Source organism: Struthio camelus, chromosome 1 (assembly GCF_040807025.1).
Source record: "Struthio camelus isolate bStrCam1 chromosome 1, bStrCam1.hap1, whole genome shotgun sequence".
Classification (NCBI taxonomy): Eukaryota; Metazoa; Chordata; class Aves; order Struthioniformes; family Struthionidae; genus Struthio; species Struthio camelus.
The window spans coordinates 152,097,216-152,119,016 of record NC_090942.1 but is presented as its reverse complement, the minus strand read 5'-3'; the positions used below and the strand labels follow the sequence as shown (position 1 = coordinate 152,119,016).

The following is a 21,801-nucleotide window of genomic DNA, read 5'->3' as shown; positions in this document are numbered from 1 at the left end:
TTTGCCTTTCTCTCCATATTTATGCCTTTATCTCAAGTTGTTAGGCAATGGACAGTGGGCCTGTTCCAGTGTCCCAGAAATAAGTTAGATGGTGCACAGCATTTTATCATCACCATGTTATGTGGCATCTCACATCTTTTCTGTAATTGTAATTTCAATTTTCCCTTCTATACTGACGAAACATGTCAAGAGGGCTCTCTTAGATTAAGTTGTTTTCTTGTGTATTAAAGGGCTGTCATGGAACATTAACCATAAGACATCAACTAAATGCACTGAGATTTGAACACAAGGTTGATGACCTATATCTGGAATTCAGTACCCTTTCTCCCAGGGGAGCTGCTTTATTACTCTCCTAGTAGTTTCTGTTCATTCATTGGGACTACTTGTCAGAGCAGGGGCTGTGATTAAGAAGGCCAGAAACTGTCCCTGCTGACAAAAGACTATTTTAACACTTCAGACTTTCTTTGTGCAGCTTTTGCACTGACTAGCGAGCACTTCATCAGGTGAGTCATCCCCCTTCCCTGGGACTAAAGTACAGTGTGACCCATCCAGATTTATGGGCGTGCACATGTGTACCCCATTTTGCCACACTAAAGTGCAAGACACAGCTTTGGAGTAATGAGATAATCACTTTGAGCAAGTAAAATTAAACTTGGGCATTGTGAATATGCTGGCAAAGGAGATTATTCCTCCAAAAAGGGAGCTGAGCAGGGTAACGTTCTGCGCAACAGGGCTTAATATTTAGGCAGCTCTTTCATGAGTGGAAATCACCAGCCTGAACTGTTTGTCCTGATTTCCCATGCAATATAATGGGAAAGCCATCCACCTTGGGATAGGATTCACAACCCAGAGGGAAGGGTTTGGCGCCTAAACCCGAGAGGTTTTGAGGGTTGGTTTTCTCATTTTACACGTGGTCCTAAGAGCAGCCCTTAGTAAGACATCAAAATCCAAGAGAAAGGCTTGGTTTCATGCCACCCTTCTCCTCTGTGCTTCCTGGACGACCTGCGTTTCTCCTGCCCCATGAGTGAGCAATTCAGGCATCCAAGGTGCTCAAGGTCACTCAAAGTGACACAGTCCACAGCCCACCAAACAGAGGAGGTCTTCCTCCTCTCCTGCTCTGCTTATCCTTATGTCACTCCTTGCTGCCACTGTGAGCTGATTTAACTTAGTAATTCAGTAAAAAGCCAGTGATTTTTTTTCGTTTTTTTTTTTTCTTCTGGTTCAGGGAGCTGAAAAGGCTTATGGAGAAGTCTCACTAGATTGGCTAGCATGAGGCAACTGGCAGAAGTACATAGCTAGCAGCACAGAACAGGGGTTGGAGAGCTGGTCTTAGTCATACTTAGGGTGGGAATGGGACCAGCCCCCCCACTGTTTACGTGCACTCAGTGGTAAACTGGACTTAAATGAGCTTCAGTCTGTCGTGAAACCTTGCCTTTCACGGCTTAGTAGATCTGCTTCTGAATCTTCCCAGTTGCTCACAGTTACTCCTCTGCACAGGAGGGCAATTGCCAGTTTTGCCCCAGATCATTAGAAATTGACTTGGGGAAGAACACCACCACCTTTCCTTGGCAACTGCGACAGCATTATTTTGAGTACTAAAAATACCTGAACAACTATACAAAACCACATAATTAAATTGAAACTGTTCAATGTTAAATTAAAATTCAAAATGCAATTCTTGGAGGTTGCAAAATCAATTTACAATAAATGCTTATCAATTCTATTTTATTTCTCGTCAAGCCTTCCTTTCATCTCACACTATGAACGATAAAAATGCCTGAGTTTTTTCTTCAGACTTTGATCACTGCATTACCATGACAACAATGTATTTACTGTAGCTATAATAGCCGGACTTCACACGTTAACTGGGTCCCTTGAAAGTCCATGGGGGAGCTTTTGGTCTTCATACACCACAATAAATGAAAAAATGAGTCTCTTGATTGAGGAGCTATCTAAGATGTAACTTAGATTCACTTTCAAATTCTGCCTGCTCTTTTAGCAAAGCTCAACGCCTTCAACACAGCTTTAAATCTATTGACTATTTTTAATTACACAGAAAAACAGGTTGCAGTTTTATTTACCAGCTTGATTGGGTTTTTGCTGACTGAAGTCCGTAATCCAACAAGCTAATGCATCAATCTGGCAGGCTGTGAAGTATGGACACAGTGAAGGTTTTATAGATTGAAGGAATTACAGATATAATACGAAACAGCACATGCGACTCCAGCTCAGTAAGCAAGAAGCAATTTTGCTACAGCAAGATTCTTAAAGTTAATGTTTTCTTAACCTAAGCAGTGTAGGAATAGACAAAAACTTTTTTTTGCATGAGATTTTGTAGAGAGTAAATTATAAATATACATAAAAAGTTTCATTAATGCCTGTCAATCTGCTTCTAAAAGATGTAATTAGAAGATCAGAAAACTAATTAGAAAGCCTGTTTGATCTCAAGAGTTTGGCTACATACTGACAATCTTGAAATAATTCACATCAAAAAGTAGAAAAGTTGAAGCTTTAAATAATTCTAAACATGAACAACTGATATTTTCTCAGATATAGGTCTTTAAAATAAAAATTGTATCATTTATGACAGTCATAAAATTACTTTAGCTATTACTAAGAAAATTTCTTGACTGGTCCATTTAAACCAATTAAAATTTTTAATTTAAAATTGTGAAAGGCTGATTTAACCATACCAAAACAGATATTGTAGCACAATACATACCTGAAAATAATCAGGAAAGTATCACTGTGGGACTCAATATTTTTCTATTACATACACTTCAAAATCAATCAGTTACAAACAATTTGTCAAATTTAGTCTTTTACACCACCTTTTTTTGTTGTATAGCTTCTTAAAAATAAGTTTTCCAGGGAAATGCTTTACAATTAAATAAAATCTATTTTTACCTTTGACGTACCAAGAGCTTGCTGAACCACAAAGTGCCCCTCTTAAAAAAAATACATGAAGGGCAAAGAAACTATGTGTGGTAGAATGAAAGCAACAGAAAATCGTGAGCAGAACAGAACATGTGAAGCAACAACATCTGCTGGCCTCATTGCAGCGCCCAAAACTCCAGGTTGTAAAGGCAAAATTACGGTCACGCTGAAGTTCAGAAGAGTCAGAATTTCATCCTAAGTTTGCTTTTCACTGCTTGCTTGGTGCAAAGTAGACCCGAGCCTAGTAGCTAGTCATTTGAAATGGCCTTGGTGTCAAAAGTGCAGGCAGTCACCTCATGTTTCACCTCCCCTTTCTTACTACAGCAGAGGGAAGATAAAGGAACTGGGCATAACCCAGAGATATTTTTGCATTGCACTAATCCTGCTTGTCCAAAATATCTTTTGGACTTGCTAGCAGCCAAAATAATCTAACAGGACAGCGCTGTTAACGGTGCTGGCCAGGGAGAGTTTCTACTCCCTCACTGCGTTAGGTACTCTGACACTGCCCTTCATGACCTGGCTGGGTTACGCATCAGATTCTACTTCTTTGTCCTGTTTTTGCACATAAGGACTTGTAGCCAGTGGATTTTACTCAGTGGATACTGAGTTAAGTATGAGCTTCATTTTTCAATGTTTCCTCTGACCAAAAGTTAAAAAACAATAATTTTAAAAGAAAAGGGAGAAGCTTCTCCAAGAAAAATTTTGCTCAGTAAATTCACCTACTGCACTGCAGAACGATCAAGGAGAAAGTCTTAGTTCTTGAGGGCTTTATAAAGAAGCTCATGTATTTGGCTGCAGGAAGTAAGGATTTTATTCAGGGCTAGCCTTGTCAGACCTCTCTCCCATCTCCCCTTTTCTTGGGAACGATCCGGGGACAGCGCCTGTCAAGAAGCTTGCTGGAGTCTTCCAATTATAAGTACCTTTCTTAGTTGCACAGAACATTTCCATAATCAAACCACTTGTGTTGAAATTTTGCAGACTGGAGTCTGCCTTAAAATTATTATTCTCCCAATTTCAGCCAAAGCAGTTAAGAAAGAGAGATAGGCATTTGCTCAAAAGAGGAGTTAGTACACCTTGCTTTGCAGGTGTGTGTGGTCTTTGTGACAAGGACATTCCCATTAAAAAATCTGCTCAGATTTGTCAACATTTAATAAAACTGAAGTTGTTACCCTACTACATGGTGATTAATGCTGTCGTTCCAGAATGGGTTTAAAGCCAGGATAAGCTAGCATTGCTGACACAGAAGTGGTCACATCCTTCCTTTGCCCCCCAGCTTGTGCCAGCATTTCTGCAGTGACTCAGTGAACTGATTAGGGACTGCCAGCAAACTAATCTGACTTAAAATTGACCTGCTAACAACAAGACAAGACAAAACAAAAAAAATATTTGATCACAGTGTGATATTATTAAATACTGAATCATAACGAATATGCAGGAAGTGAGTAAATTAAAATGACATAGGCAGACATAGTTATACAATTCCCTAATTTTTGAGTGCTCAACTCCGCATCTATAGCAGTTACCATTTAATACAGTTTCTGTGAGTATGTGACTTCCCTCAGTCTTTCAAAAAGTGGAAAATGCAGATTTCTATGACTTGGCATTGTTGCGACATTTCCAGAAGATCAGCAGACTTCCGGTCACTTTGGCTAACCGAGTCACAAGCTGTGGCAGCTGTAGTAGTCCTGGGGTACCCTGTTGGGGCAGCGGGAGGCGGTGAGAGGCAGGGATGAACTCCTTGCCACATGGGCTTTGGGGATATTTGCTGCTCACAGTCTCCTCCAGGCTCTTTCTCCTAGCTGCGCTGCACCCATGTTGCCACCCTGACCCCTCTCCCTGGCTCAGCTGGATGCTCTTTTCACCAACCTCTTTTTGCAGTCAGCCACAGCCCCCCTCCTTACTCCAGCTCGTAGCGGGGCTCTTTCTCCTCGCTCCTTTCTCCGCACCGCCATGGTTCCCAGCTCAAATTTCCTTGCCTTGCTTGCTCCTCATCCAGTCTCTGTATTCCCTCTCTTCCTGAATCTTATTTTCTACACCTTTCTTCTCCCCAGCTCCCAATTTTCTTGCCTGACCCATACAAATTACTCCATCCAGACTCAGCTTTGTCTCCCTCTGTTCACTCGCAGCTCCATTTCTTCACTCTTTAGCTCCCCCCAGGACAAACCCTAGCCCTTTCTTCCCCTAGCCCCTAGTTCCCTTCTTCTCCAGGCCGCTTGCACGGGAAATGCTCAGCGAACACTGTAAAGTGGCACAAACCCACCCTGATGCCAAAGGAAGTCCTTTCCTCCTTTGACCTCAGCCACCAACATTTGTACGGCTGCACAGTGAACCAGCCTAGGAAAACGTAACAGCTGAAAATTAACCTGTTCACATACAGAAAAGGTTAAATTTCAGCAAGATCAGCTTCTTGATCTGGCCCGCCGCACCAGCACAAGGGAAATAACGGAAATGAGTATCCAGAATGGAGAGTATGGCAGGATCACCCTTTGCAGAAGCAAGAGAGACTTAGGTGGATTAAGGCAATCTCACAGCCATCGCTTCAGTAAAAGTGGGTAGAATTTGATAAAGCAAAGGAAAATTGGTCTTAAATGGAAGAATATGCTGTGTTGGCAGTCTCGCCTGAACTCATTCCAGAAATGTCTCACAGTCCCCCAGTTATTGCTTTGTTCTTTAACAAAATTGTCTTGCAAGAGGTGTTACGTTTTGGCGGAGTAAGAGGAGTGTCACAGGAAACTGACTTCCCCAAAGAAACCTAAGGACTGTCTGGGAAACAACATTAGAGAGAAACATCCAAAAAGCTATTAACTGCAGATTAAAGTACAGAAAATAAGGCTGGCCTTAAGTGAGCCCCTTCCTACCTTGGAGTCATTGTAATCTTTGGAAAACACTTCCACTGTGGCTTTGCTCCTCATTTCAGTACAAGAACAAAAGTAACAACTACGACTGCTCATTAGACCAGTTTTTGGAACTCATTGCCCATTTTCTATTTAGGCATTGTCTGTATTTTAAAAATGTCAGGGGGCATTTTCAGTTAGGAATGTGGAAACAACAATAATGAACCCTATATTTGAAACACCTTTGTGCTGACACCACCGTACTCCCCCCAAATATCCTCTTGCTGGAATAGTTTACTCTGTTTGGGGAAACAGTTTAGTTTTGCCAGTGAAATAACTGCACACAACCCATCTCTGCCAGAGAAAGCCACCACTGCAGCCTTATATGTGTTGTTGTCAGCCAAGACTTTTAACTGCAGACACGCTCTAGCTGGTCAACAATGACCCTCCTGCAGAAGCATTTCTGAACTAGCTCTGCAGTGCCTTTCTCTCTGCCTCTCTGTGTTGCAAAACATTGGTCTAGATACATAGCTCAGCTCCTCCAAAGAGGCAAAAAGATTGTATCAGCGTCCGAATCAACGTAGGCTTTCCAGATGAAACTGTGAACCCACATTTTTTCATGAATAAAACAGCCAGAAAGACCCCAAAGTTTTGGATATCTGTGTCCACTGCTGACAAATACTTAATAGTTTTCAAAAACTTTCCGTGGTTGATGCGGTATGAATAATTCTCAAAGGACTTAATATATTAGCACCAACATCTCCTGAGAAGCTTTACACACACATCGCCTCCAGTATACTGCAAAAGAACAGAGTTTTGGGGTTCCCGGCTGGGTAAATCTTAACACTGACAAACATGAGACATCATGAGACATGATCATGACATCAGAGCAAACAAATTAGCTTTAATTACAAACCTACTTTAGTTCATCTAAGCCCTACACAGAGAAATCCAAAAGGAAGAGACGCAGGAGAACAAGAGGAGAGATGGAAGTAAAAAGTTCAGGCCAGCTACTCTCCTCGGGGCCACATCCAGACAGAAAGTAGCTTCCCAAACTGCTGGCTCCCCAAAGAACGAGGATCACCTGCACTGTGCTGATTTTCAGACAGCATGTCCCACTTCTTCGCTGCCATATAGTACTGCGCTGAACTGCGATGACTGCTCCCTTCCCATCCAACCCGTCCTCCCTGCAGCATACGTGAGTCAGACCCAGGCACCTTGTCAGCCCTTAAGAATGTGCTTGAGTTTTTCCATATCCAGGAGAGAACTTACATGAAACTCTGAGTAAGTGTGTAATGAAAAGCATGTGCCAAAGCGTTTACCTGAATAAAGCTGCTTTGCTGAATCTGTGCTCAAATGTCAAGTGCACATCAGGCAAGCTCAGTATCTTCTTCCCGAGTGCTCCCATCAGTGGAAGCCATGCCAGGAAAAACGTTGTACACCCAAGGGGTAAAACTTTTTCCTGGAGAGCAGCCCAGCATGAAAGGAGCCATCAGATCAAAGATAATTCTTATCTCCCCCACTACACCCCTCACTTCCCCATACAGCAGATGAAAGGGGAGGAGGTCTAGAAAAGAGAGGAAAAAGAGACACGGAGGAATGACAGGGTCCTCATCTCCCCTTCGGCATCTCTACACTGCCCGTAACGCAGCCAGGACCGGCCTGTGTTACTTGCTCGGGAGTTCGTAGCCTGCGTGGTAGGAAGTCATGGAGTGCAGGAGTCAAGTTATTTATTGACATTTCCTCCCTCCAAGCCGCTTCACAGCGTGCAAGAGGGATTTTAGCCTAGCCGCAGCCGGCTGACCTTTTCTCCTACATGTGCTGGCTCACTGAGGAACCAGACACGATTGTCTCCAGCCCCTGTGATTCAAGAAGCCATGGATACTTTTGTTAGTCGGACTGTATTCATTATATTTGGGAGTCCAAGCTGTTTAATTTGAAACTTCCTAGGGTGAAGAAAAAAATGTTGCACATTTTACATTATCTCTTGCAAATTATGAAAGCTTGCTGCAATCGCCGGATACAATATTTATGAATTGGTCTTTCAGCCAAATCCACTTTTGCGTAAGCATATACAGCTGCCAGTACCAAAACGTATGATACTTACCGAATATATCTTTGCCATCTTTTAAATCAATTTAGAGGCTTGAAAATAATATTTCTTACATTGCAAATTAAATCTCTAGTTCTGATGTTTCAAAGAGAGTCTGAAATTAGCAGATTTTTGTTTGTTTGTTTGTTTGTGCACAAGAATAATTGATTAAATCAGCACAAGCGTAACTGATTATACACTCTAAGAACAGTGCTAAGGAATTCAACTGCAAAACTGGCAGCACTGTGAAGATCCATATCCAATTTTTATGCTTACCTCTCATATATGGAATCCCCTCCCAATTATACAATAACAAATTTTAAATGTATCGTCACTTCCCACCACTGGATATCTAGATTTCAAAAGAATTTGACGCACATTTTTCAGCACTTCTACAGAAACTCTTTAAGATGTCTCTTTTTAAGTTTTGCACGAGGAGGTAAAGCTTTCATAGAAGAACTTTTACTCACTCCTTATAAAGCATAATCATCTATCCTTCATTAACCAGAGTAATGAACCTCTAGTACAATTTCACATTGATATATTTTCGTTTTTCCAGACTAACAGGAAATTGGACACCCTAAAAATCGTTTGTAACCATTACAATAACAGAAAATGCGGCTGCTGACTTAAGGAACAATATGCAACTTTAATGATATGCCTCTTACTTTAAGAAACGTGTCTGCAGGGAACCAGATGCTAAGAAATAGTAAACTGATGACATTATTTTGAAAGGCTATGCGGTATATTAAGAAGGCATACACTTACTATTTATTTCACAGGCACAAATTAGGTCTTCTGGAAAAGAACTTGAATTTCAGTCAAACTTGCAAGAAAATAACAATACTTTGCATTTTTCAACTACTTTCCATCTGAAAAATGCAAATAATTAATAGGTAGGAGAAGGAAATTGAGTTTCCAACGGAGACGGGACGTCCAGGGAACACCCAGGCAGAGCTGGGTACTGCACAGCTCGTAGCAAAATGCCTGCAGTGCACAAGGTAGTAGCTAATGCGTCCTGATCACTAAGTTGGAACAACACTCAAGAAAGAGGAGCTGCAGTGGAGCCTTTCTGCTAATGATATATTTAATACCCTAGAACCCTGTGCTGGTGCCCCACTCATATATCTGGGTACGAATGTCACCCAGAATCGATCATCACCTACAGCACTCTGTAAAGCGTCCCCCCCAGTTTATAGACCAGAAAAATGATGCACAGAGGGGTTATATATGTCATCGCAGCTCATACCATTATCCTGTGGAAATATTTTGAATAAAACCCATCTTTTTTGAGATTTTCTGCCTCAGGCTTTGTCTCCATCAACAAAACTCCTTTTACATACACTTCTTTAAAATCCTGAAGTATTTTTTTCTGTATGCAATACTTTGCCAAATATTTATTTAGTCATTTCAAAGCTCAATTTACTGCTAAAACTCTGAGTAAATACCTCAGAGGAACTTTTAAGATCCTGTCCGGCATAGGAGTAAAGATTACAGAGAGGAATATTGTACAAATAAATATCTGCCTACATCATTAACGTTGTACACTGCTGCTTCACCCTAAGGCGGGAACCTGAACATAGACTGCAATACACAGGAGTGGCCTAAACAAGATAAATGAAATTCCTTGATGTATGCATCTTGTATTTTAACTTTTCACACTACTGTAGTCAGTGAAGGTGGGGATAACAGACGGAAAACTCAGAGAGAGAGAGAGATAAGAGGAGAGAAGAAAGGAGGAGAGGAAAAGGTGCTAAGTAGAAGGTTCTAAGCACTGACTGAAGTACAAATAAAAAAGATCTAAGTGAAGAAAGCTAGTGATAAAAAATAAATATATTTTATGTATAAAGAAGGAGAAGGAACAGTTAAAGTAGAAGGTGAGATAAAAAATAAAAAGAAAAACAAAAAACCAAAAAGTGCCAGGGAAAGTTTAGACCTTTCAAAAGCTCAAGCCAGTAATTCTTTGTCAGGCCAAACTCTCCTTGATTTCAGTAGGAGTTTTGCCTTAATGAGGACTGCAGGATAAGCACCAAATGTAGCTTTATTTCCTATACTTGAATAATAGAAAGCTATAGCAAGATACTCTGTTGTTGAAAAAGACTGCATTTTTGAAGAAATATGGATATTAGGGGCCAGGCAGTAAAAATGTAATTGCTACAACCAGCTGAGTTACACCAGTGTGCATCAGCTGACAATAAGGTCCTTTGTGCTGGAAAGAAAGAGAAAAGATGAAAAAACTGACTCATGCCACCTTGCAAATAATCAAATTAAAGGTCCAGCATTACTCAAGCAAAGTTTCCATTGACTCCAGTGACAGCCCAGAAAACAAACAAGATTCTACAGTCTATCTTCTAAAAAGAAATGATAGATACAACAATGAATTTGAGTGACCTATTTATTTGTATCTGTATTGTTCTTTATAAAATTGTTGAAAATGTGCCCATATGGTTCAAAGAACTACTGCTCAGGCAGGAAGACTGAGAAAATATCTTGCACAAAGATTGTATTAATATATTGAAAATGAAACATAAGATAACTAGATTGGAGAATAACATAGTCTTCTCACCTTGGAGAGAAGATAAAGATAACCACAGATAAAGCAAAATTAAAAAGCTAGATGCTCATCTGATGAATAGGATGAAGATTCTGCCTTGCTAAATAGTGACCTTAATGGTCCATGTAGAAACCATAAAACAGTTTTCCCCTTTATAAATCATAAATTAGAGGAACTCTCCCTGGAAGTGTAATTGGAATGTGGGTATGTCAAATGCAAAGGCTTCAATTTAAAACCTTTTACGGTTTTAGATGTCTAAACCAGAAACAGATAAAATACCACAAATAAGTAGAATTATCAATAAAGAAACCAAGGCAGCTCTTTTGTGTGAGAAATATGAATAGCAGAAAAATAACCTGTCTCCAGCTGATCACACTGCATAAAGCAATAATATTTATTATCTATAAGATTCTGCAAAAATATCATTCTTATGCATAATATATGAAATATTATGTCAAGTCTCCATGACATGTTCACGAGAGTAGTTCTACCCAAACCAATAAGTCTAGGGTATGATCAAAGTTGGATTCATTTGGCTGTTGACTGAATGAGACAACCAGCTTCAGGTTTCTCACAATTACATCCACCTGTTGATTTTGAGAGTACAGGTAGGCGCTTCCTTCTTAAAGAGTTCCTCAGCTAAAAAATACGACAGTAGCCTGACAGAGTGAATCAAGAGAAAAATAATCTGGTCAACTCCTCAATGACAATATAATTTAAAAAAACCAACTCAATTGTTCTTTAGAGGACTAAAATTATTATGGTTAAAGAAATTCTTTGCAATCTGTAAACTTGCTGAAGTTAATTATAATTTTCTTGTTTTGGTTCTCTTCTCAATGATTGAAAATTATCATTCATTTTTAAAGAAAAAGAAATAAGCTGTTTGAATAATAAATTGTGTTTTCCCAAGACAGAACAAATCACAGTGATGGACCTTTAAGAACGGTTACCAATTTAGAGCCCAGAATGAAAAAAAGTATTTTCTATCTCAAGGTTTTGTTTTTAATGTGTTTTTATTTTTAACTTGATTGAGTGCTGATTACAGAACATCCAAGGCTATCAGAACATTAGACTGCTCTATTGACTGAAAACTTGGATGATGTTTTTAAAAAGTGAGGTTTGCTTGTGAAATGAAATCAGTATCACTGCTGCATGATAACTCCAGAGGAGAGAGGTTAATATTGTTGATTAAATAATGTTAAATGAGATCAAATAAGAATGACCAAACTCAGGAGTGCTCTTGGAGCTCCTGTTTTTCCCCAGGCTGCTTATGCAACATCACTCTAACACACAGCGTAAGGGCCTGCCATTTTATTACATAAGGTACTCCTAAAGTATATGGAGGCATTTGTTAGTTCAATTAAGTGCCATATCTGAGCTTTTACCAGGAAGTATATCACAATGTTAACAAATGATCATTAAGTACTTACCTGTTGCTGGGGTCTGGATTGTTGTTGCTGTTTTAATAGAAATAGACCTCATCTAAAAGCCAGCGAATATTATCAGCATGAATTACATCTGAATATATTACACTTTGACTATTGCTTAAGTGAATAGCATGCACAGTCCTTGGTTTAGAAAAGTCAAAGCGATCGTGATGTAGGGCTTTAAAATCTGCCTTTCAAATTAGTGAGCAGCTTCTCTGTTTACTATACAGTAGTCTACATAATATTGTTGTTTCAATGAGCAGTTAAGCGAAGAGGTGAAGAAAATGAATTTCCAACACATCCTCATGTACTCAGTCCAGAATTTCAAAGCCTAGTTTCAGGTAGATAGATAAAACTGTAACAACAGCAACACTAGGTCAGGCAAAATGACCGTCTTGTCCCAAATCCTCTCTCTGACACTGAGCAGTAGGAGATGCTTGGAAAGACCCTGTGAATGGAGCAGGCATGTAGCAATATCACAGATTCCCAGAGGAGACTTCCTCAGCCAGGCATTGTATCCCGGTGCTCAACCTTTCTTGGTGGGATTGCTGCTGTGAATGTAATCGCTTTCTGAATGTATTTGAACCCAAGAAGAGAAGAGTGTCTATCCTTGTCACGTCTGCATGGCTAAATAATAGGACATCAGGGAGTGAGCTTGAGCACTGCACCCTGCTTTTCCAGCGCTGTCTAAGTGTGAGTTCACACCCTGGCTCTTCTCAGGAGCACTTCAGCTAATTCCCTCAAACTAGCTCTCTCCATGACAAATGTGCCATAAAGGCGGCTGGCCTGAATTAGGGAAGGTTCAAGCCACTTAGAGCCACTTGGCTTTGGGAGCCAAGAGGGAGTCAGGCTCTAGCTCACTTCCTTTAGCAGAAAGGCTTCATTTAGCTGTTTCTAGAGCTAAGTCTGCCTAGCTTGGCTCCCCATCTCAGCTGGGGCTGGCCATGGGTGCCAAGGAAGGAGGATAAGAAGGGATGCACATTGTGATATGACCTCAAGATACTCACTGAGCTTCCAATAATTTGCAGCTCAAAACTTCCTAAGCCAGAGGCAGTGGTTTTGTATTTAATAGCCCTTGATGGATTTCTCTTCCATGAACTCACCCAGTCACCTCATTAGCTGATGTAACCTTTTAGCATCCACATCCTGTGGTGAGGAGCTCGACAGCCTGACCGTGCTGCGTGAAGAGCCACCTCCTTTGATTTTAACCTAGACAGCTGCCAGCTTCATGTGATGCCCTCCACTGCTGGCACCGGAAGAAGCAGCGAACAGTCATTCCCAGTTTGCCTTCTTCAGGCTATGCATGATGTTACAGACTTCTGCTGTATCGCTCCTTAATCATCTCTTTATCAGCTTTGTTACTACTCATGCAGAAGTCTTTCTGTGCCTCTAATCACCAGAGTTGCCTCTCTCTGAATCTCTTCTCTTACCATTATCCCCTTTTCAAGATGGGGGGATTAACTACATAGAGTATTCAAAATGTGGGTACACCTTAGTTTATACAATGAAATAATGAGATTCTTTTTTATTATTTTCCATTCCATTATTTTACTAACAATCCCTAATGTTCTATCTGTTTTTTTTTTTTTTTTACGTAGTCATATCTGAGCACTGCATTGATTTTTTTCACAGAGTTGTCTATGGAAGATTATGTCTAACTTTCAGCAGCTTCAGTGACTTGTGGCAATGAATCTCCATGATTTTGCTTCGAGTAACATATATTTTCTTCTATTAATTTTCAGCCTGTCATTTATATTGCATTCATCTGACATGAAGATACTCCATGAGGAAGGACGGTTAAATTGTGCCAGCATGACAGAACATCATTTACTGGTGCTTCTTATATGTTTTGAAACATACAAGTTCAAGTTTCATACCTGGACTTCCAAATTTCCATTCCACTCAAACACACGTACACATCCTTTAGATAGTCTTCCATATCACTTGGTTATAAAATTTCTATTTTATGCAAAAAGATGTCCCTAAGAATAGTAGTAAAATGGATCAAAAATGCGTTCTGTTATAATTAGGCCAGCAAAACATCACCTCCTTTATGCGGACTTCCACCCAAGCAGAAGAAGGTGAGGTAACCTCCCTGTCCCCACCATTTACTTGATCATTCTTAAGTTTGGTATCTTGGACCTCCCCAGCATGGAGTTGGGCATGCTACCTGCCATAAAAGTGCAAGACGAGAAAAAAAAAAAGTGGCATTGCCTCAAAGAACTTGCAGTCTAAGCACAGGACAAGACACAACAGGCAGGTACTGACAGGGTACAGGGAAAAGCACGAAGCAATACTAGTTACTAGTGATAGAGGTCCAAGTTCAAGGGTGGCCTAACTCGCTATGAGGGTTTTATTTTTCTGAAGCCACAGGTGAGTTTTCAGACTGATGCTAGACTAGGACTAGCTCTGGAGATACATAAGAATATTCCTCCCAAATGTGGCAGGCAGCATGTGAGAAACATTACTCTCTGCCAGGGTCCTCGGAAGAAGGAACAGAAGTTTCTTTACCAAAGCGATTTTAAGCCCAACATTTTGGTTGAGCTGAGTTGTACTTCATGGTTTGCCTTAAGGGGGAAGAGATATAAGAAAAGAAAAGAAAAGAAAAATGGCACTTACTTCTCCCTCAAACGTATACAGAAATTATATGTTCAAGTGCAAGAAGGCTATGGTCCCAAAAACCCTCTGCCTGGTCTGCAGAGGTGCCCAAGCCACCACAAGACAAATGCAAGGAGTAGAGAGTGAACCACATCTGAAATTTCTTAGTTGACTACTCAGAGCACTACCATCAGGATCACATACCTTCTCATCTGCTTTTTTCCTGCCCTGAAACTCTTGCATTTTTGACTTCAGCTGGCAAGACACCTTTTATTCTACATGGCCCGTAGCAGATCACAACAATTGGTATTCACCTTAGTCCCTACAAATAAAGCTGTGGAATAGCAAAAGTACCATGGCATAAACAAATCCACCACCTCTATGTTCTTCTTGAATTGTGTTATGCAGTGTTTCCTTCCCAAACTTCAATAATCTGTCTTATACGAATCTTTCAAAATTCAGCCAATGCTGACTTCTGTTAAACTTCCAGCCTGAATAAAGTTAGTTAAGATGTAAATATTTGCATGGTCTCAGCCTAGTTTTTCAAATACGAGTTTTAATAAGATCAAGGATCAACAGAAAGCTAAGCCAAATCTATTAAAATGACTGGTTTTTATACAGATAATGATTCCCCTACAAAATCTGCAACCGAAGTGCATCTGTTCTAAGAGCCAAAGCAAAACTCTAAATGTAAATAAAACAAAGTTACTTAAACTCTATATTGTCCAGCTCATAAAGAGAGAAAAAGCAACAAAGTATGCAGTAAATTACACATTCCACTGTCTTCTTTTTGTTGTTGTTGTTGTATTTATTGATCATCAATTGTATAGTAATATTAGTAATCTGAGTGCTCAAAACTTAGGGTTGAGAACAGGCAACGGGTATATAAATCATTATATTTGTTATGCAAAATGTCCTACTCTTAAAGAATACTAAAACTACACATTGAAATAATCAATTATTGGGAAATACAATCTTAATTTACCTACCTTAAAGAAATTTGTCACAATGCAACATCAGTTACAGGATTATACACTACTTTTCTCCCAAATAACTTTACTATTTTGATTTATCGTTAATATACTGCAGTGTAAAATTTCTTTTCCAATTTAAAAAGTGGAAAAACTCACATTAGTCTACTGTAGGAGTCACTGACTAGGTTGAGCTCTTTAGGTCCACAGCATAAAAACCTACTATGAAATTTAACTTAATACAAAGTTATTATCCTCTCTGCGACAAATATATCACTAGAAAAAGGTGGACACACACCACAGTGAAGGCGCAAGCTGTAGGACCACTGGCCCTGCTCCGCAGGGCACTGCCTGACAGGCTCGGAGGTGGGGTACAGACTAAGGGCGAGAGCAATCTAATGGGTTCAGCATGACTCCTGAGTCTGGGTGCCGTGACAGAGCTGGCACTGCTGTACCACCGCAGCATCAAGGGCTCCAGGTGAAGGCAAAAGAGTAGCCTTAGTTGTGCCTTGGTCCCTTCCAAGGCCAAGATCCTGCACCACAACTGGAGCAGCTACAGCTGCTCCTCACAGCAAGGAGACAGCAACACTTTTTGTGAGGGGGAGCAGGAATCGGGGAAGATGCAAAAGCAAGGGCTGGAGAACATGGCGGACAGCGTGACGAAGAGGATGGGAAAGATGAAAAACAGTAGTGCCGAGACCTGATTGTAGAAAGAGTGGAAATCGCTGCTCTTGTGGGCTCAGATCTGTCCCTCTGCACTACAAGTCTCTCACTGTCCACCACAAGTTTCTCATTGCCTTTTCCTACCCTTATCACCGCTCCTTCTCTTGGTCTGGGTTTTCCACCTCTGTCCCCAGTTCCAGCCCTTCCTGTGCACCTTGTTCCCAAGCTTTATCGTCTTCCGGCCCCATCAACTCCTCTGACTTAATTTGAGGTCCCTGCTCTTCACTGTCCTCATCACCAAAGCCACTCCTCCTCCCTTCCAGTCCCATCATTTCTTGTCCCAGTGCATTCGAATCAAGCTGTTTCCTCCTCCTTCTCCACCATGCCTAAGTCACACCCTGCCAATAAGGCCTTCCACACCCCCTCCTTGTGGTGCTCACCACAGCAGGAACATCTGGGAAGAACAAGTGGCGGGGAAAGTCCACTCAGTCCTCAGCCACAGACTGGAGCGTCTCATTCTTTCCAAGAGGATGAGCAGTCACTCGGCACATAGCAACGCCGGGGCGTTCAGCATGCTCCGCACTGACAGCGTACTCAGGGACCGCAACGGCCAAGCCGTTAACCTTCCTTGCTGCAAGAGTGTGCAACCTGCGCTTTGTAACAAGATGACAACCAAGACAAATTTTCATAGGCTCAACCGGAGGCAAACCCCTGTCATAAGGCTGAACCCAAGCCAAGTATTTTTTTCCTGCTCCGAGACACAAAGCCACGAGAATTCAACAGTCTCAGTGAAAGTGTTTTTCAACATCACCCAAAAATGCAAATTAACAGAAAAATAAAGATTAACGTCTCCTAATGCAAGATGATGTACAATTAAGCCATCTGTATCAGTTATGTGGCCAAAGAATACATTTTCCTCTAACCACAATCTCAGAAATAGCTGAACCATTTTATCTGAAACTTCCCAAAGAGATTCTGACTTCAGCAAATACTCAAACCAGAAAATGTCAGCCTACTTTTAAGCTTAGCAGATGCATAAGCACCTGAAACCAGAGCATTATACTGGAGAAGTACCAGATAAGATTAACTGTGGGCAACATTTCTACCTATGATAAAATAATGATTCTTACTCCAAGTGAAATGAATTCAAGTGTTCTTGCATGCCCTGGCCTAGAAAATGGGGCATGAGACATAATTCTGTGAAGTGCAGTGTGTGGGTTCAGCCTTGCACACATGCAGAGCAGCACCTTTATTCTTGAGGAAAAGTACTTTTAGGCAAGTCTACTGTCGGCATGGTTTGCGGTAGGTTGTAGAAATGCTGCTGGCTTGGGGAATCACCCTGGCGTCCGATACCTGGTTTTGAAAAAACTTAATTACACATGCTCAATGGGGATGGTGTATAGCTTGGCAATTACATTCTCTGAAGATTGCTGTTTCCAGGCCATCCCTGCAGAGCAACTCCGTGTCAATATTCATTTACAGAAATGTAGGCAGGATTGGGCCCTTAGCCAGCCGACAGCTTTCAGAACCAGATACGGATCAGCGGATGAACCGGCTCCGTCCAGAAACTGTGAACGCTGATTATTTAGTACCACCAAACAAACTCCAACCACGGTGGGGTACAAATTAACATTTCACGCAGGGGTAAGAGCGAGAGAATTTTCCACTTCAGGATCCAGCCACTTGTTGAGCGTGCGCCGAAAGCTCACGTTAGCCATGCTCCTCCGGGGGAATCCCATAGCCCTTCTGGAGATTTAGCACCATGAAAAGATTAAAGTTCCTCTGCTGGCTGCAATGCTTATAACCGCTAATTATTTCTGAGTCACTTGAGTGAAAGTAAACTGCTATCCTGCAGACAGTTAAGGAGTACCCAGTAAAGTTTACGGATGAGCGTGCTTGCTAATTGCCAAATCAGACTAGCGACCATACAGGAAAGCCTCACCGCACAACTCCGCATGAAAGACGTGCCGTGTTGCCGCTCGGCCGTGTATTTAACATTTCTCCCCCCCCAGTTCTGCGCACGAAAGGAAAGCAAGCAGGAGCCTGGCACACGGTTTCAGCAGCAGGGCTCCTGCAGCAAAGGACACAACCTCTGGTCCCCACCACGAACCTTCACCCATGCAAAAATCCCATTGCTCTTACTGGAAGTTTTCCTCGCCTGAACCGTGCCAGGTCCCTTCTCAGCCCCTGCGCCGGTCTAGCCTGAACGAGCCTATGGCGGCAGCAAATTGCAAACTACACCAAAACGAGATGGGGGCGGGGGGCATTTTATTTCGCTCAGACTGATGGGCCAAGCCTGCTCTGCACCAGGTCTCGCTGGCGGCCGGGCCAGGCCGCATGGGCCCGTCCCCGCAGGGACCGGCTGCCCCCAGCGCGGGCCACGCGGAAACTTTCCCGCGGCGGAAGCGATGCCGCCCGCGCCGCCGGACACGCTGCTCCCCCCTCTCCCCCCGCGCGGGGAGCGGCGCCGACCCCAAACCACCCTGCCGCGAAGAGGGGCGCCGCGGGGCCGGCCCTTACTCACGGAGCCCGGGAAGAGCGCGGGAGGTGGGGGGGGTGCGAGCGCGGCGCGTGGGCGTCCTGCGTGGGCGCCGCGGGTGGACGCGGCGGGGGGGGGGGTCGGTGCCGGCGGCAGGGCCGCGCGTTACCTGGGGTGCCGGGGCTGCGGGAGGGCGGCGGGGAAGCCCCAACCGCCGCCGCCGCCGCCGCTGCTGCTGCTGTCCGCGGTGGCCACCTGGGCGCGGGAGCCGCCGGTGCCGCCGCTTTTCCGGTGCCTGCCGGTACCGCTGCGGCAGCGGCCGCCGCTGCTGCTCCAGCCGCTCGGCAGGCCGGCCTCGGGAGCCGGCAAACTCTTCCTCGCAGCCGACGAGCCGGGGACGCTGCCCGCCGCCGCCTGCCTGCCGCCGGTGCCGGTGCCGTGTCTCATGGTGCGCGGGGCCGCCGCATGCCGCGCTGCCGCCTGCCCGGGCGCCGCGGGACCCACGCGCGCCGGGGCCAGGGGCTCCGCCGGCAGCGGGAGGCCGCCGGGAGCCCGGGCTGCTGCCGAGGGGGGGGGAGGAGGAGGAGGAGGAGGAGGGGGAGGAGGCCGGGGGGGACCAGGGGGGCTGCTGGCTCGGGCTCCCGCTGGTGCATTAAGTTAAATGCGCGGCCGGGAGGGGCAGGGCGGGCGCGGGGACTGCGGGGCCGATAGTTCTCCGCAAAGTTGGAGCCCCGCGGGCGAGGCGGGGGCATCCTCTCCGCGGGTCCTTCATCGCCGTCCTCCTCCTCCTCCTCGTCGTCGTCGTCGTCGTCGCCGGCGGGCTGCCGCCCCGCACCCTCAGCCGGCGGCGCTGGGGGGGCGCGCCCCACGCCCCGCGCCCATGGGGAGCCGCGGCCGCGGGGGCTGGCGGCGGCGCGCAAGGGCCGTGCTCGCCCGCGCCGGCTTCCTCTCTACCAGGGAAGGAAAGGGGTGGGGGGGGGAGCCCAAACCCGACGCTTGTGTGCAAAATGGGTCAGGGAGGGGGGAAAAGGGGAGCTGCGGATTGCGTGCCCCCTCCCCTCTTTGGAGAGCGGCGGGCTTTGGGGAGGGACGGGCTGGGGAGGTGGGTAGCGAAAGGGCTGCAGAGGAGCTCTCCCTCCCCGTCTCCGTTTGCACAAGTGCAGGGAATGTTCCACTGACCTACATATTTTTCCAAACATACGTGACCTTTTTTTTTTCTCTCTCTCTCTCTCTCTCTCTCTCTCGTTCTGTGGGAGGAGACAGGCGAAGATCCAAGAAAAGGAGAAGCTGGAAAGAGAACGAAAGGGGAAGCAGGGGAAAAAAAAAAAAATCAACCAAAAACCCAGCCCGAAATCAAGGATGGTTTCGCAACGCCTCGAGCAAAGCCCGGCGTGCCTGCATTTACGTATGTCTATAGCTATAACCCGGCGGTCACCGGCGGCCGCCCCTATAGCCTGACCCCAGGAGGCGCCTCCACGCCAGCCGCCCACGGTGCCGCCGTCCCCGCCGGGCAGGGCTGCGCCCAGGTGCTCTGCTGCCCGGGGCTGCCGGCCCGGCCCGGCCCGGCTCGGCTCGGCTCGGCACAGCCCGCCCCGGCTGGCACGGCTTCGCCTGGCGGACTGCGGACACCCACTCCCCCCGCCCCAGCCGCTCGCCCCCGGGCAGGGGCAGGCAGCCCCGGCCGGCGGAGGGGTGACCGGGGGGCGGCCCCGGCTCCGTGCCCGTGGGTGGCCGCGGGAGCCCAGCCGGGCCGGGCCGGGCCCCGCAGCACGGCGCTGCCCCGGGGCAGGCTCTCCGCCTCGCCGGGCACGGGGCAGTAATTCCCGATTTGGTTATGCAACGCCGTACCGGCAATTAGAGCAAAACCTTGACAGAGAGCTGCTTTTTTTTTTTTTTTCTCCCCCCAAAGTAGGTCATTCTTTTTATTCCCCACTTTGCATTATTTTTGCCTAATACTCCTCCTGAAACGTAGCCAGTGTGAGATAAGGAAATATGCTGGAGCCTAGGAGGGGCCGTTTATTTTGGGGCTCGCTTTCTCCCCGCTGGGCAGTCAGTCCTGCTGTCTTCTGCCTGGGGCAGCGAGCAAGGCCGAGGGGCTGCCCCCCGGGACAGGAGGGCAGCAGTGGCAGCGGCGTGGGGACACGGCACTGCCCCCCTCATTTCCCTGGTGTGTGCCGAGACCCGCTGCTCCGGCACCTGCCGACAGCAGCAGGAGCCGGGGCCGGGAGCCCTGCCACCACGGCCGGCTCTGCAGGGAGCCCGGGCTTCACCCCTTGCCCCGCAGCCCCCGCCACACCCGGGGCTCCCGGCTCTGCTCTGTGTCTGCACGGCCAAAAAAACCCATTGCTCTGCTGGAGAAAGGCCTGGAGTAGGTACTTCTTGCACCTGCCAAAGGGTTGGCCTGCTAGCACGAGGTATTTGCTTTTTAGGGTAGCCGTTTCTGTTGTTGAGAGCAGTGAGGAAAAGCCCCGTAGGCTGGTGCCAGCTGTGTCTCCACCAGCAGGTCCTGCTATACCTGTGGCAGCAGAGTTGGTGTGGTGGGAGCTGTTTCCCTTCTCCTTTGCTCTGTTCTGCCTCGTTATCAGAGACACGTTAAGCCATGTAAAATAATAGCCAGCAGAGACCTCTCTGCCCACACCAAGTCTGCCTGTGTGGGCGCAGTGTGTGGGTTGAAGGTTGCTCCAGCCACCTGGCTCCAGAAAAGAGCCTCGCGGCTTTGCACAGCTATATGGCCTTTGCAGCTACCCCAGTTATCCTGCGGTGACACCCAGCGTCCCCCACCCCACCCCCCCCCCCGCCGATGGCATATCTAGCTAGTTATATGATTTGATTTATTCCTGAACGCAAATGTTAATGATTACAAAGTATGGAAAAATGTTACGTTCTTTTAGCTGAGCACTTTTACACCACCGTACTTTATACAACAGGCATGACTAATGTTGAAAGGGTAACGTTGTTTACTTTTAACCAAGATTAAATACAAAACTTTGAAAGCTCCTCCCTTCCTTTGGATGAAACCCAGTATTTTTTCCCATTTGGAAATTGTCAAACAGTGGTTAAACAATCCTTTGGCAAACAAGTAGTGCCTGAGGGAATAAACCATCAGATACATGGAGAGTGGAATAAAAGACATTTCTCTTTCTGAGGTATTTTTCTTGTATTGCACAACGAAGTATAGCGTAAGATCTTCAAGCCTTGTAAGGTCAGAGAAGAGGAACTTCCCAAGATTATATATCACCTGCTTTG

General features: G+C 45.1%; 1 protein-coding gene across 4 annotated transcripts in view; it reads right to left on the bottom strand.

Moving 5' to 3' along the window:
* Positions 1–20,165, bottom strand: part of NPAS2 (neuronal PAS domain protein 2) — a 108,023-nt gene extending 87,858 nt beyond the window's left edge. The window contains exon 1 of one of the 4 annotated variants that reach the window (XM_068924558.1): positions 18,725–20,165. In XM_068924558.1, coding sequence (XP_068780659.1) covers positions 18,725–19,002 — 278 coding nt within the window. In that variant the 5' untranslated portion in view covers positions 19,003–20,165. The remainder of the gene's footprint in view (positions 1–18,724) is intronic. The other 3 variants (XM_068924569.1, XM_068924548.1, XM_068924577.1) reach the window with 3 other exon arrangements.
* Positions 20,166–21,801: the final 1,636 nt, after the last annotated feature.